This window comes from Poecilia formosa, unplaced genomic scaffold (assembly GCF_000485575.1).
Source record: "Poecilia formosa unplaced genomic scaffold, Poecilia_formosa-5.1.2 Scaffold380, whole genome shotgun sequence".
In the NCBI taxonomy this organism is placed as follows: domain Eukaryota; kingdom Metazoa; phylum Chordata; class Actinopteri; order Cyprinodontiformes; family Poeciliidae; genus Poecilia; species Poecilia formosa.
In genome coordinates, this window is record NW_006800319.1 from 69,685 (window position 1) to 85,653 (window position 15,969).

General features: G+C 42.2%; 2 protein-coding genes across 2 annotated transcripts; both read left to right on the forward strand.

The window, feature by feature from the left end:
* The first annotated feature begins 442 nt into the window (after positions 1-442).
* LOC103154291 (DNA-directed RNA polymerases I and III subunit RPAC1-like) lies at positions 443-6,546 on the forward strand. Its single transcript, XM_007575511.2, has 9 exons — positions 443-578; positions 1,474-1,545; positions 1,678-1,785; positions 2,239-2,371; positions 3,113-3,244; positions 3,531-3,683; positions 4,164-4,313; positions 4,396-4,512; positions 6,033-6,546. Exons 1-9 carry the CDS (start codon positions 507-509, stop codon positions 6,149-6,151), a joined length of 1,056 nt encoding a protein of 351 aa, XP_007575573.1. The 5' UTR covers positions 443-506; the 3' UTR covers positions 6,152-6,546.
* Positions 6,547-7,382: 836 nt separating this feature from the next.
* On the forward strand, positions 7,383-12,649 carry fbxo28 (F-box protein 28). Its single transcript, XM_007575512.2, has 5 exons — positions 7,383-7,621; positions 8,463-8,572; positions 10,012-10,150; positions 10,982-11,177; positions 11,799-12,649. Exons 1-5 carry the CDS (start codon positions 7,433-7,435, stop codon positions 12,275-12,277), a joined length of 1,113 nt encoding a protein of 370 aa, XP_007575574.1. The 5' UTR covers positions 7,383-7,432; the 3' UTR covers positions 12,278-12,649.
* Positions 12,650-15,969: the final 3,320 nt, after the last annotated feature.

Genomic DNA, 15,969 nt, shown 5'->3' on the forward strand with positions numbered 1-15,969 from the left:
CACGGCTCATCGCGCTTTTATTTTGAAAACCAACACACAAAAATGAAGCAGTGGGCGGGGTTGAAGGTTATTGAGGGTTATGGGGGAACTGCGGTTTCCTTCTGCTCTTTAAGGTGACCTTTTAACATGATCCAAAGAGACCTGCAACGAACCTCCGGATCAGATGTCACAAACCTCAAGGCATACTTGAAACCCTAACCCATCGCTATATTGATAGATTCTTTATTTTTTATAAGATTTATTAACGATTCAAACAGAACATAGACGGCACTCAAAATGAAACATACATTATAAAGGACATATCTCCACCAAAAATATGGGAGAAATTAAGAAGATAAATGGGATTATTGTCCTGAAGGTTCAATAATGAAAAAAAGAAGCCTTTGTTTAGACTTCTGTGTTTTCTGCATTGGTCGGTGACGTACAGCACAGCTAGTTGGACACATGGGGGCAGCAATGTTTTGTCTCTACGACTTCTTTGTAGACGAAGAAGACCACAGAGCAAAATGGCTGCGCCCATGAGTAACGTGGAGGAAATTCGCAGCCGGGTAATCTTGGGAGAATTTGGTGTAAAGAATGTAAGTTGTTTCTGTAACAATGGCAACAACGTTCTTGTTTCTCTGTGTACTGTATGTAGATGTATGGCGTGTGGTTATGTAATGTATGAGTTTGAGCGGCTCCGGTGTGCTGCTGCAGCTGGTACTCCGGTCAGTTAGAGACAACCATTAGAAACACAAAGCATCGGTGTTAACCTGTGCCCTCCCATAAACACGAGTTAAGTAAAATCTAACATTTATTCTGTTAGGTATAACTAGTGGTGGTTTTAATAGATAGAATGTGTTCAGTTCTTTATGTCCCACAAAAAGAACTAGATATGTGAAGGCACGATCCACATACAGGATGTCAACAAAGTTACCACACTCAACAATAATATCAGCAGTGAATAAAACCGCTGGACATTCTAAAATATGTCAAGCTTGACTAAACATCACTAGACGCCATAAATATTTTGGGAAATATTTGTGTTGCCATTAAACTTCACCACATGTTTAATTATTATATTAAGCCGCTGTTGATCCTTCAGTTAACGAGGAACTATAGGTTTGAGATTCAAGGCACTCCGCTCAAACCTTTTTCTTCCAGTGAAGCCGTTTGAGTCTCCAGTGTAAAATGAGTACATTTGTAGTTTAAAAATTGTATTTTACATACGAATATTTATCTCTTTCTTATTGAGTAAAGTTTCAGTAAGTGGTTTGGAAGTTGTCATGCTTTTCTGCCTGATTCAGTGCGGGTTAGGTTTGAAATTCAAACATGATTTCATTTAATATTGAAACCTTGTACATCCCTCATTACTGAGAATAGTATGTCTTTCACTGTTGTATCTCACTTCTCATTTGTAATTTTTGTATTGAATAAAACACAATTTCTATGATTATTATTAAAAATATTATAATGAATCTCAATTTGTGTCAGGTTCACACAACAGATTTTCCTGGAAACTACCCAGGCTTTGATGACACCTGGGACATGAAGCGATTTCAGAAGGTGAGTTTTATGGTCTGTAAAATAAATCCCATGTTTTAAACCTTTTGCTTTCAGAACCTTTATCCTCAGAGTTGCTGGTGTTCCGAACAGTTCTTAGTGTCGGCTATTGCTTCTCCCCCTGTTCGTCTGCAGAATTTCCGGATTGATGTAGTGCATCTGGATGAGAACAGCATGGAATTTGACATGGTGGGGATCGATGCTGCCATTGCTAACGGCTTCAGGAGAATCTTACTGGCAGAGGTCACATTCCTTCTTTTCAATCAGTCTATTGACACTTTACAAGAATAAATCACTTTGCTTAAAAAAGGCAACAAATAAAGCATTATCTCTGAATGAGAAGTTTGAATATTTGGTGGCATTTGATGATAAACTACTTTATTGTGATTCACACTAAGTCTGTTGAGAATATGAAGAACACAGGTCTTTCCCAAAGTTTAGGTGCCTTTTATGGCTTAAAAAAATGAAAATTCAATGTTAAATATCTCAGGAAATAAACCTGTTTCTCTAATGATTAGAAGCAGAAACTAGCCTAAAGAGCAGCCAACAGGCTGGGAATATGGAAGACAACCAACTAGCAGCCCAAATGTCAACCAAACCATTACATTCAAATATATCGAGTGTATTTTTATATTGATTTAATTTATTTTATTTTTTTTAATGAACCATGTCTGAAACGTTTATTTTTGCTTCCAGGTGCCCACAATGGCTATAGAGAAAGTGTTCATCTATAACAACACATCTATAGTCCAGGATGAAGTTCTGGCCCACAGGCTGGGCCTCATCCCCATCAAAGCAGACCCTCGTCTGTTTGAGTTCAAGAATACAGGTGAAAGCAACTAAATCAATCCTTGAGAGATGGTAGTGAACTGCATTACCCATTATGCTGATCTGACCTGGGGTATTTGATTTGGACAGCTGCACACCAATCAGGGTTTTCCCCCAGAAAACTTGCTAAGCCCTATGCTCGGGGCGCCAGGGCAGTCATTTGTCCAGACGGTTGCCATGTTTTTGAGTTAAAAAATATTTAAAGTAGACAAGAAATTTGAAAATATTACTTGATAGTTATGCATTTTTGGAAGACTGGAAGATTAATACCTAAACACCAACTACAAAGTCTTAAAAAAGGCAATAATTAAAAAAAGAAAAGCAACATTTTCTTTTTTGCATTTATTTTTAATTATTGGAGGTACTGATGTTTGTGCCTCAACTGACTTTGTTAAAGCAATAATTTCTTAACATTGGATTTATTTCCCTACTGAATAAATGGTGTTAGATTATTCATTTTAGTGCTAGATTAAATCAGTGCAATAAAAATAGATTTGTTAATCTACATTAAGATTTTTTGTGCATCATTAGTGTACATAATAAACATTGTAAATATAAAAACAATAAAATTTTTTCAGGTTGTATTTTGTTGTCCACTCATCACCATTTAACACAATAATACACAGGTTAATTAGCATTGATACATATTCTGATAATAACGCTACATGCTGTTACCTACGGTGTGTAAAAGAAGCTGCTGTCCAGTTAAACAAACTGCCGACTGTTGTTCTGTAACCTTCAGGTGAAGAATCTGCGGAAGAAGAAGCTTCAGAAATAGACACCATTCAACTCCAGCTGAAGATCAAATGCAGCAGAAACCCCCGAGCCAGCAAGGATTCCTCAGACCCCCGAGAGCTCTATCTCAACCACATGGGTGAGTCCAAGGCAGAGTTCTCATCACCCCCTCACCCCTCCACCAAAAAACGAGATAAGATCAGACTTGTGACATCAGAAAAAGTGACAATCACACATTTACTAGTACATTTCTGTCTCATTTCAGTTGGAAGGAATGGCTATGATTGTAACCAACTTGTTTTACCTGCAGGTCCAGCAGCTGTAACAAAGTCAGGATGGATGTCTTTCTGTCCCCTTTGTCTCCTTGAGACAAAATAAAGTCCTAATGTTATTTCCTGTGTCTACTCCTATATTCCTTTTCACAGTTTATTCCAAACACATAGAGTGGGTCCCCATCGGCAACCAGGCGGATGTGTTTGCCGACTCCTGCATTCGCCCCGTGCATGATGACATTCTGATAGCACAGCTGCGACCTGGACAGGAGCTGGACATCACCATGCACTGTGTCAAAGGAATTGGTAAGATCATACAGGCATGGATGTGTTAAATATACACAGTCATGTCATGTAGGGACAGGGATTGGTTCTTTTCCTCTGAGCTTTGCCCAGGCATGAAAATTCATCCAGAAGTTATTGAATTGTTTACATAAGTCAGTTGTCTTCTTTAGGACAAGGGGGATCTTTCACCATGGTAACCAATGATCACATAAGCTGCATGGTCCTGTACAAATAGCCTCTGAAATAAAACATTTATACAAACTAATTCAAACCCATTCTATTCATATTTTGTCAAGTGCCAACAAAAAGTCATTTCAGGACTCAACATGAAATTACAAAGTCTTTTGTAATTTCATGTTGAAATTACAAAGATTTTGTCAAAGAATTACAAAATATCTTTTAACTCATGTGGATATGTGTAACATTTTTATAACAACTTAAGTTAACATGGTTAAGGTCGTAGACTGAGGCGACCCTGACAGTGTGTGGTTGTGGTTTCAGGTAAGGACCATGCTAAGTTCTCTCCTGTGGCGACGGCCAGTTACCGCCTCCTCCCAGAGATCACCCTGCTGGAGCCGGTTGAGGGTGAGAAGGCGGAGCGCCTGAAGCGCTGCTTCTCACGGGGCGTCATAGACCTGGAAGATGTCCGGGGTGAGGAAGGAGGAAAAAACGCTCAACAATAAAACCAGAAACTTTCTAAATAGTAATGGTATTTTTGGTTTGTGGATCTCAGGAAGAAAGGTTGCCAAGGTTGTGAATAGCCGACTGGACACGTGCAGCAGAGAGGTCCTCCGACACAACGATCTGAAGAACTGCGTGAAGCTGGGAAGAGTTCGAGACCATTTCATCTGTATGTCTGTAAAAACTGCCACTGATGTGTAGCTGCTCTGAGAACAGGCAGCTGCTTATGAGACAGAATTATTAACTGTTTGCTAACCTGACCTGTGTAGTTCTGGTCTGTTTAGAAATCAAGGCCGACTTGGAAGTTTGTAAAGAAAATCCTGAAATGATAAATTTACACTCAACGTATGAATATATTAGATCATCACTGGCTAACATCTGCTCTGTTCATTAATTTAAAGGAGCAGTAGTAGGTAAAATTTAATTTTTTGAAACTTACGTCATGTTATAATATTATTCCCTCGTCAAAAACATACCTAGACTGTTGCCTTGATTCTTTCATGCATGTTTGAGAAATCCTTTAATCTCCACGGCAACCATTCAGAAATGCCCAAACACTTGCTCTTACTAAGCTCTGACTTTTCCGCACTGCTCCTCCTCTGAGCTGCAGTCCCCAGGCGGAGCCTCCTCCTCACAGATCAGCCCTCCCCAGTGACTCCCCCACTCATTTTCTTCAGACTAGCAATTGGCAAACACCTAGTGGAACTGTGTATCTGCTGAGCTACTTAAATGAGCTACTTCTCAGCAGTGCAACACTGGTAAAAACTTTAAAAGGTTAATAGAGAAGCCATCTTGCACTGACTTCCTGAAGGTGGAGTTTTAGAAAGGGCAGCAATTTCTTAAAGAGACAGTCCCAATTTCAAGGTGTTAATTTACAAAATCTAATTTCTCTTTTTAGTTGTACTTGATATTTATGGCACTTATATATAATTTTTATAACAATGGTATGTACTTGATTGTGCTATAAAGTGGCATTGTGCCTTGAAAACACATACTTCTGCCCCTTTAAAAACATAGATTCATATCGATTTACCTAGAAGTCTCACCAGTGGCCACCAGGTGATGCCCTAAACCTCTTGACTTAACCAGTTCAAGGAGACATTGTTCTTTGAAGTTCTTTCCAGTCATAGTCCCATTAGCAATAGTAGGACGTGGCCATATTCCAGTGAGTTTGTGCCAAAGAACAAAAGAATATCAGCAGATCTGGTGCTGTGTACTACAAATGGAAACATTTTCACTTTGACTTGGTTTAAAAAGCTTAAATCTGCTGAAACAAACTGAACTGACCTGCTATTCCTTCCACCTTCTGAGAGTTTCTTCTCTACAGATTCACTGTGATATGATTTCCACCTAGGAAACCACTGCTGATGTTCTTTGTAGAACTTAAAATATTCTAGTTTATCCCTTTAAAACCTGAGTCATTGCTGTTTAGTTTAGTTTTTTTTTTTTACTGATTGTTTGATATCTTTCTGTTTAAGTGCATTGCTCCATCAGATCAGATTGATGTGGGAGGGAACATCCTCTTTGTAACATCATCTGTAATGAGATCATCTTAGGTAGTAGCAGGTGATGAATCAATCCTATTTTCTTTAGATTATACTGGATTAGGGCCTGTTTGATAGAGTTCCCACGTTAACAGCAGTGTTTTATTCAGAAGTGCTAATCCAGATCTACTCTTTCCTTTTCTAGTCACCGTGGAGTCGACGGGTATCATGCCTCCTGACGTTTTAGTCACAGAGGCCATCAAAGTTCTTATGACCAAGTGTCAGACATTTCTCAATGAGATGAACTCTGTTGACATGGAGTGAACTGACTTGGTTCCTGAACGCACCGCGGCGTCCTGATCAATCTGACGGCATCAACGTCTGCTCTGAAAATATCCTCCAGGCTGAAGTGGACACTCAGATTTTCCCCATGTACTCACTCTGAGGTTTTTTTTTTCTTTAACATGGAGGATTAATGAGATCATCAGCCTGATGATCTCAAATACATCAGCATGATATATTTCTCTTGACAACAGAGAGAAATAGAGACTGCATCACAGAACAATGAGCAGAAGTTCAGCTTTTTCTCAGCAGGGATTGATCATCATCAGTTTCTGTAACTACTCTGAGCGTCTCATGTAGAAACTGAAGTTTTCTCTAACCTTGTTAAGTTCAAGATCAAATGTTTTTGCAGATTTAATAAAAAGAAAAGAAATAGACTCAGACTCAATATTCATCTTTCCAACAGATTTCAGTAGATGGAGAATCTTTACCAATTGGTTCCTGAGCTGAATCCCTGCAGTTTAAAGAGCAATCAGGACGGTGAATGATGCAGTCAGCCTGGGACTAAACTTCATCCTGCAGCACCACAATCACACACAGACACACACCGGGATCCTATTAGAGTCACCTTTCAACCAGATGCTCTAGTCTACAGTGACACAAATTCAGCTGAAACAAAATATATTTTTCTTTCTTTCTAAAATAACAATTGGCAGCAAATTTGTGTCTACATTGTTCCTTTATCCTAATTTGTTTCCCCTGAAGTGGATAAATTCCTATTTTCTACACTGTGATTGGAGCTTGGAAACAAAATCTTGGCCAATAAATCTGATTGTGATCTTTTAATGACCAACATTTTTCTTCTCCCTGGAAGTAATATAAATGTTCTGGAGCGGCTCAGGAAAAACCCTGACTTCAATCTGATGGAGAATGAAGTCCATCAACCCTAATCTTCAGCTCAGTTGAAGATTAGGGTGATGGAAAGGAGGCCGTCAAACATATCCATTTGAAATATTTAAGATGGATGTGACGTCATTCTGACGTAAACTGACTGACATCAATATTCAGAAACAGCAAAAGAGTAGTCACAGCTGAGCAGAACTACAAAATGTTCCCAGCAAAGCAGAGAGGCTGGGTGACGGAGGCCTCTCTGGGTAGACCGAGCTCTGTGAAGGCTAATGCAGACACTTGTGTGTCTTTATGTAATAATTTCTGTAATTACTTATTGTTTATGGAACTACCGCTACATTAGCGTCGGAAGTGGCACGCATTCCCCCCCCTCCCCCAGAGGCGTCACTTCCGCCTCCTCAGTAACTAAAGAAAATGGCGGCCGTCGTGGAGAGAGTTGATGGATGTGTTGGATCGCTGGACCCGGACGCTGTGTCGCTCAGACAGACCAGCTCGCTCCAGGAGCAGCCGCACCAGAATAACCCACTGCTGGGCCTGCCCATCGTGGCTATCGAAACCATCCTGAACTTCCTGTCCTACGATGAGATCAGCATGCTGCGCTCGGTAAGCAGAGCACAACAGGGCAGCTGGAGGGCTGCGGAGCTAAGCTAGCCCCAGCCCCGGGCAGGCTTCGGTCCCTCCGGCAGACTGGGAGCCAGCACTGCGGGGCCCCGGGTGTCTCCGGACACCTTGGGGAGGGGTCCGGCCTCGGCCTGGCTGGGTGCTACTGGGAGAAGTAGCAAGAGGTTGGGGCTCCTGGAGAAGCGGGTCTGCAGGGTCACACAGGTGGTAGATGTCCTGATTCGTCAGTATTCATGAGTTTTAAGATGAACTTCGACATTGTTGAAGGTTAGGAGGAGGAGCAGCAGGTGTTTTCCTGCTATTGCTGCTGACTTTACCTGGGTCACTACCCAGGTAGAGGTGTCCCACTTTTTCACTCTTTGAACTGACCACGGGATTAAACTATGTTTGCAGAGAAAACAGGAAGCAAAACCTGATGATAGTTATCAATAATTTCTGCTCAGACTAAACAGATTTAAAAAGGAGACGCAAAAGCAAAGGAGGTGGATTAGCAGAGCCAACCAACAACTGATGGAGTCATCCAGGACATATTGCTGTGGAATATTGAACTGTTAGCATGTCATGATATCAACATCAACAATCTTCAGTCAGAGGCTTCTGGAGATGTGTTGCAATACTGACTGCTACAGGAGTTATGTTGTCTGGATCATGAAGACTTTAAAGTTGAGAGCAGCAGTAAGATGTCATTTAGCTTTGACTGGGCCGTATGTGTTCTGAACTGGTTCTCCAGGAGTGAACTGCTGGACCGTAGTGAGAATGTCCTAGATCTGCATGATGTAGATATTGACCTGTGATGTGTGTGTGTGTGCCGTGTCTCCTGTAGGTGTGTAAGCGCATGGACATGATCTGCCAGCGTGTGCTGAACCAGGGCTTCCTGAAGGTGGAGCGCTACCACAGCCTGTGCCAGAGACAGGTGAAGGCTCAGCTGCCCAGGTGAGTGCCATGCTGCCGCAGAATCACCATGGAAATGTTCTGACTGCCGTTCTGAAGCCCGGAGGCTCATAAAGCTTCTTTCATGTTGTTGTTGTAGCATCGATCCAGCGCCACTTACAGGATAGTCAACATAGTAACATTTTAGTGTTTTATGTGTTTGTGTAGTTGAAGACTTTTTAGACAGTTATCTGTATATCTATATAGATGTTTGTAGGTATATCTCAAAAGTATTCACACCCTCCTACCCTGCCAGAAATGTCAGGTGTGGTTGCATGAAACATGACCACAAGTCAAGAATGTTAAAAAGTTTGGCCAACAAAACAGAAAACACTTAATGAACCAAAAATATTTTTTTTTTTTTTTTTTTTTTTTTTATAAAACAACAGTCTCCTTTGTAAAGGAGACTGTACAAATTTAATGAAGAAAAATCACAGTAAGCTATTTTTTGCATTTTTAATTTAATGAACTTTGTGGCCTGCCAGCAATTTAAATGTGTCAGTTTTGGATCCCAGAACAAAAAGTTTGGATACCACCAGTCTAGAAGAACCTCTGTTACATTACTGGGTTTGGTTCCAGAAACATCCATATGTGACTCCATAATTTCAGTGTTAATAAAAAGAGACTTTTTAAAATGTTTCTTTTCTCCTTCTGTTATGTTTCTGCGTACTGAACCCCAGTTCGGGTTTATCAGAGGATCAGATCAGAACGTAACCCTTAGCTCAACTCTGCCAGGCTGAAGCTATATCCAGTAACACATCATCTGTTTATGAGTGTGTTAAGGAATCCTTTTGTATTGTGTTGCCTGTGGGTGGGTGTGTTTGCTTTTCTTTTTAATTCGTCTTCCTTGTTCCTGAATAGAGTGTGTTCTCCTGTGATATGACTAGTAAAACACCTCCGTAAAAACATCCGTGTGTGGCCAGAAGCTCAAGAGCTCCAGAATTCATGGAGCAGGTGTAGAGGGCTTGCTGTAATTTGGGCAGCAATATCTGTGTTGTAACAATATTCCATGGTAATAATTCTGATGCCATTCAAAAGTGAGTTTGTTTCCAATGTGAGGAAAATACTGAAGAGGATGTGGGTTAAAAGATAAAGAACCCACCAGATCCTTGTTTGAAAGAACAAGACGTACTGGCAATATAACTGTGTATGTAACAAACAGGGGCCTCAGTAGTTTGGAACAGAACCGATCATAATGGCAAGAGATTGTTAGGCCAGATCCCCCTGCAGGCTGACCAAAGCTACTGCAGACTGACAGGGATTCTGGGGTGAAACGGGGCAGAACGTAGGATTTTGGTGTGACCTGAACTCAACCAGCCTGAGGAAACCTGGACTAAGCTGGGCTCTGTTCCCGCTTTAATCATAAAATCCTCCTGACTCATGGATAGATAGGACAGTCTGGCGTAGTTTCTAAATGTTCTCTGTTCTCTTGATGTGTTCAGGCGTGAGTCAGAGAGGAGGAACCATTCGTTGGCCCGCCACGCAGACATCCTGGCTGCTGTGGAAACGCGCCTCTCTCTGCTCAACATGACCTTCATGAAGTATGTCGACTCCAACCTGTGCTGCTTCATCCCCGGAAAGGTGAGCTGGCCAATACACATGCACACTCTCACACACACACACACACACAGGCCTCCTCAGCTGTTCAGTTGATACTGAGGATGTCCATTTTGACTGTGGGAGTTTTTTAAACGTTATTCTTTTATAACAGACAAAATTTAGCCTGGCTATGTATTTTATAGCAAAACTATTATGCAAAATGGACTATTTTGAGCTACGCCTTATGTTTCAGTGTTATTCCCTCATCAAAAATATACCTTGAGTGTTTTTGTGCATGTTTGAGGAATCCTTTCATCTCCTATGGCAACCACTCAGATGTGCAAAACGCCCGGTTGGACCAGACCATTTCAAATTAGATGGTGTGCAAGTGTTTGTTAAATGGGTCAAGTGGTCCTCAGCCTGAAAACGTTTGAGAACCACTGCTACAAAATAACACTATGTATCTGTAAAATGCATAGTACTACCCCTGTAAGGTAAATCTGGCAACAGTCACATTGCTATTGCTTTTGTTAACTGTTGTTTGGACTCTGTAGAAACACATTTTCATTTTGTCTGCACCACTGCTGCATGTACAGCTGATTGACAGACAAGTCTTGTCTCCATGCTGTCTCAGAGTCTGCTTGATCACCTTTCTCTGGCATGAGACTTCCTCCTCTGTGTGCTGAATGCCAGAGACATTTCCTGTTTGCTCTTAGAGCTGCTGAAGGTGTTTACCCAGTGTTTTCTGGATTAAACCTCTGCAGGAAGTAGCCTTCAGGTTCAGATCGGTCCTCTTCTCTCCTGTACCTGGGAGTCCAAATGACAAATGGCCATTGTGCTGAGATAAGCAGACAGTGATGTTTCTGTTGGCAGGTGATAGACGAAATCTACCGCGTGCTGCGCTATGTGAACTCCACTAGGGCCCCCCAGCGGGCTCACGAGGTCCTCCAGGAGCTGAGGGACATCTCCTCCATGGCCATGGAGTACTTTGACGAGAAGATCGTCCCAATCCTGAAGAAGAAGCTACCTGGGACCGATCTGTCTGGACGGCTCATCGGTTCCGCACCAGGTTCGCTTCCTTTGCTTGCTCGTGGCTTCTAAAAGTTAGCCAAACTGAAATTTTTAAAACTGCAGAATATATTTTTTATTAAAAAAATATATAATTTTTACGTTTTTTTTTTTTTTTTTTAACTGTCGGGACAGTTGATGAGGCAGGTAATTTGTGAAAAGATTGATCTTCTCCCTGAGATGCTATTGCCATCTGAAGAAATGCACCGCTCTATATCAGACACAACCAATCAGAGCCAGGGGGAGGGTCTTAGCACTGTCAATCACTCTCGCATATGCCTTCTCACTGTGCTAATGGCTAGTTAGCATGGCCGCTGATGACAGTGGTTAAAAGTTTTTTCATGGAACAGCAAGTCTTTGTTCTACACCGCACATTCAGGAGCAGGTACATGGGGTTGATTGACAGCACTAAAACACTCCTCCTGACCGATTAGATGTTTGTGATCTGGAGTGGTGCATTTCTTCAGCGGGCAATAGTAGCTCAGGGAGGAGATGGAGGAGATTGATCCATCAACAGGCTATCTGTCTCATAATACGTTGTCACGGCAATATGTTATGATTAACCTGCATGTTCCTCCTGGTTGTGAAGCACCGACTCTGATTGGCTGCCATGTCTCCTCAGTGGCTGGGCCCTCCACCTCTCTGACCACCATGTCGCTGCTGGCCAAGAACACGCCGTCCCGCTCCGAGATGACCAAGGTGCAGCAGCAGGTGAAGGTGAACGGGGCGTCCATGACGGCACTGCGGCGGGAACTGCAGGAGGTGCGGGTGAAGCAGCTGGAGCAGCAGAAGCAGCTGCAGGACCAGGAGCAGAAGCTGCTGGAGCAGAGCCAGGTGATGGGCGAGCAGAACGCCCGGCTGGCTGAGCTGGAGCACAAGCTGCGCGAACTCATGGACAGCAGCGCCGCTGCCGCCATGGGGGAGGCCCGGTCCTCCGCGCCTGCCGCCACCAGCGCATCCGCACCAATGCTGGCGAGCAGTGGTGCATCAGTGGCCGCAGCGCATGGCGGCGCGGAGGGCGAGGGCACTTCATCGCTGAAACGCAGCAGAAAGAGCTCAGACCTTCCACGACAATCCAAACGGCTGCGCAGCAGGAAGTGACTCGCTGCCTCGTGTAAGTGTTGTAGCCAGTTTCCTGTTTTGACTGACCACACTCTGTATCCAGTGCCCCACGTCCGCTTCCCCCCCCACTCACCTTGCATCACTTGCGCCATCTCACTCATGCCACGATGTGGACGCGCTCCAGCCGCGTCGGACTCTTCACCAGTGTTCTGAAGCTCACCGACATCAATAGACGCATGACCGAAGACAGGCCAGGACAACGTGGACATGGTCAACATTAGGACGTCTCCCAGAGAATTGGTCAGACCAGCTGGTGGTCAGCAGGCTGCAAGACAATACCCAAATGCCGCACCAATACTCCTCCTTTTCACCCAGAGAACCAGAACCCCGTTTGCCAGGAGAACCCCGTTTGCCAGGAGAACCCCGTTTGCCAGGGGAACCCCGTTCACCAGGAGAACTCTGCAGGTGTGCGTGGACTTTTCAGGCCCTGTCCTCATTATTTGTTCAGTCAGGTCCACTTCCTCCTGTGGACAGCCAGTATGAGTACTCCTAACCACCAGTCGACACTGTCGATTAGGTTTTAATCAACAGTGCTAGAAGCTCCGCCACCTACTGGTGTGATCCAGTCAGCGCACCCAGTATGAGAACTCCTAACCACCAGGATGTCCCTCAGCATGTTGAAGACGTCGGCCCACTCGATTCACGTCTCTTCTAACGTTCATTTCCCTCTAGAGGGCGCTACTGAAGGTTGAGGTAGCTTGTTTGAGATTTCTGTTAAAGCAGAGATTGCTCAGATTTTTTTTTGTATTATTATTATTATTATTATTATTACATTTTTTAATGAAGTAACATTTCAGCATTATTCCAGTTTCACACCATGTGACCCTCGGCTACAGCTTGATGTGAGACGACCTCAGAAGCTCCTTCATTGCCCAAACTCTCCAGTCTTTGCAGATAAATCCCATAATTCATAGTCCAGCTTCCTTCGCTCTAGGGACAAGCTGGTAACCATGCCAACGTTTTAGGTTTTCTAAAGCCACTAAAAAGTTCCTGCAAGTGAATCTCCAGAGAGAGAACCACACTGATCAGAGTCCTGTCCAGCTCATTGAGGGCATGAAGCGGCCCCTCCCCAACATATTGCTGGCTGACAGTTGAATTACCAACTGGAAATAGTTCTGTTCCTGGGGGGAAAGAGGGAAATGGAGTGCCACCTGTCTTTCTTAAGGTAACAGTTCTTAAACTACAGCTAACAAGCTGTTGAAGATGAGAAATCTATATTTTTATTTAAAATCCTACGTTATCGATTGGATTATTAACAACTGCAATAATAAACGGATCCTTTTGACAGCAGCAGGAATAAAACTGTGGTCCTCATGGCGCTTGGGTAAAATCATGTTTTAGATTTCTGTTAGAAATACAATATCATCCGCCTACTATGATCCATATCTGGCATGTTCAGCTCACCCACCTCAGTTGGTGTCATGTGTGTAACGTGTCCGAAGGGTTTAAACCCAGTTTTAAAGCTAATACGTGAAACTGAAGGATATCATGAAGGTTCGGTTTGGCCCTGAGGCTCACCCAGAGGAAGAAACTGATGTTGACATCATCATGCAGCCTGAGCACCGCCCAACACAATCGGCTTCCATTTAAAGGTCAGGTGTCCATTCTCCTTTAAATTCCTGGGGGGGAAAAAAGATTCAAGCTTTCCGATTCTTGCCATTAAGAAACCACACAAAAATACAATCTTGTAGAAAGCAGCCCATGGTAGACCCTAAGGAGCATGTTTATGCTCATACTTTCCCTTCCAGTCCTAGTGAAAACAGAAGCTGTGAGTGGTTTGCAGTGATGACGGAGGAGCTGCAGGTGCTCATGGTGAGCAAGGTCTCTCTGCTGCTCTCCTGTACAAACTCTCCTCCTACCTGGAGCTCCTAGCTTAGCTGTGAAGTCATCGTGTGGCTACTTTTTTCTTTCTTTCGAAGCGTTTCTGTTGTTTGGACAAGCCGAACCACTCATGGCATGACTCTTTGGAAATGCACTTGTGTGTATAATAGTAACACTGGGCTGCAGAACATGCAATGTAATCTAGTGGCTTATAATGAGAGAACTTGTACTGTAATCTCCATGTACTTTAAGATGTAGATTGTCAATGATTTCATGTTTGTAAACAAAGAAACTTATCTTTTAAGTTGGCCAGTTTGGGCCTGACTATGAAGTTTTGTTGCACATATTACTGTTACGATGTATAAACCAAACCTATTAAATCTCTACAGCTGTTCAGCTCACTTTCTGGTTTTTGTACTAACTATGAATCTTCATATAGGCTCTCGCTGCAGGAGAATAGTTCAGTTTGGACACACTGACTCAAACACACATACATCACTTGTCTATAGATGGATTATAGTTGCAATGAGCTGGAACCAGAACCAAAAAATGTATTAAAAATGCGAAAGTTACTAAGGGTTTTTTATTTTTTTAGTTTTATCTACTCAACAAACTACATTTATGAATCTGTTTATCATTAAGCAGGGTTTCCCCCAGTGTATTATAAGCCTGGGGGGCCACCAAGCTTGTTAATTATTTGTCTTTCTAAAATGTAAAAAAATATTTTAAGACTTTATAGTTGGTATTGAGGTATTAACCTTACATGTTTATCAAGATTCCTGTCAACTTTTAATATTTTTTAACTCAAAAACATGATGGGCCGCTGGATGAATGACTACCCTGGCACCCAAGCACCCAATGTATTCTGGGGGAATCCTTGTTAAAGATCCAAAACACATAAACGGTTTTGATGTTGCCTTATTAAAAGAAAAACAGACAATTTCCAAATTTTGGGATCATCAACTGTTTTTTATTTTATTTTATTTTGTTGGCCAAATTATTACCACTCCTCAGGGGCCACAAATTGAACGCCTGCTGTCATTTGTTTCTTTTCTTTCTCCTTTGGATGCCCATAACTATGTGTACAATAACAATATCCTGTCTAGTTAGTTTTAGATAATTCAAGTTCTCACTATTTTTACTGCATTTTCTTTATAAATGCAATTTGATTTTTTTTTTTCATTTATTAGAAGTAAATACTTTAGAATTACAGTTTGAGAAATCATAAATCTGAACCTAAGTATCTGTACTTAGCATAGAATAGGCTAGATGAAGCTAACTATTTATGTAGGCGTTTGTTGTGCTGCTGGGTTCTGTGTTAATATTGATTTTCAACCTATTGTAAATCCTCATATATGGAATAGAATTAAAATTCAGTTCAAAAATACTTTGTTAATCCCAAAGGGAAATTAAATTTTGTTGTAGCTCATTAATTCAGATTCTTCACAGAGTTATTGTAGACGGTGATGGCTACAAGAAAGATCTCTTGTAGCGGTCTGTATTACAGCAAATCTGAAGAAGCCTCTGACTCTGTTTTCTCAAGACAGTCTCATGAAGAGGATGCTCAGTGTTGTCCATAATTTTCTTGACTTCATGAAGAATCCTTCTTTGCATCGTCATCTCCAGAGGTTCCACGGTCGTCCCCAGAACAAAACCAACCTTCTTCATCAGGTTTTTGAGCCTTTTTAGGTCCCTGGCTCTGATGCTACTGCCCCAACAGATGACGACAGAAGAGATGACAAACTCAAAAACAGACTTATAGAAGATCTGCTGCATTATTTCTGCAAACCTTGAAGGATTTTAACTTCCTCAAGAAGTCCATTCTGCTCTGCTCCTTCTTATAGACTGCT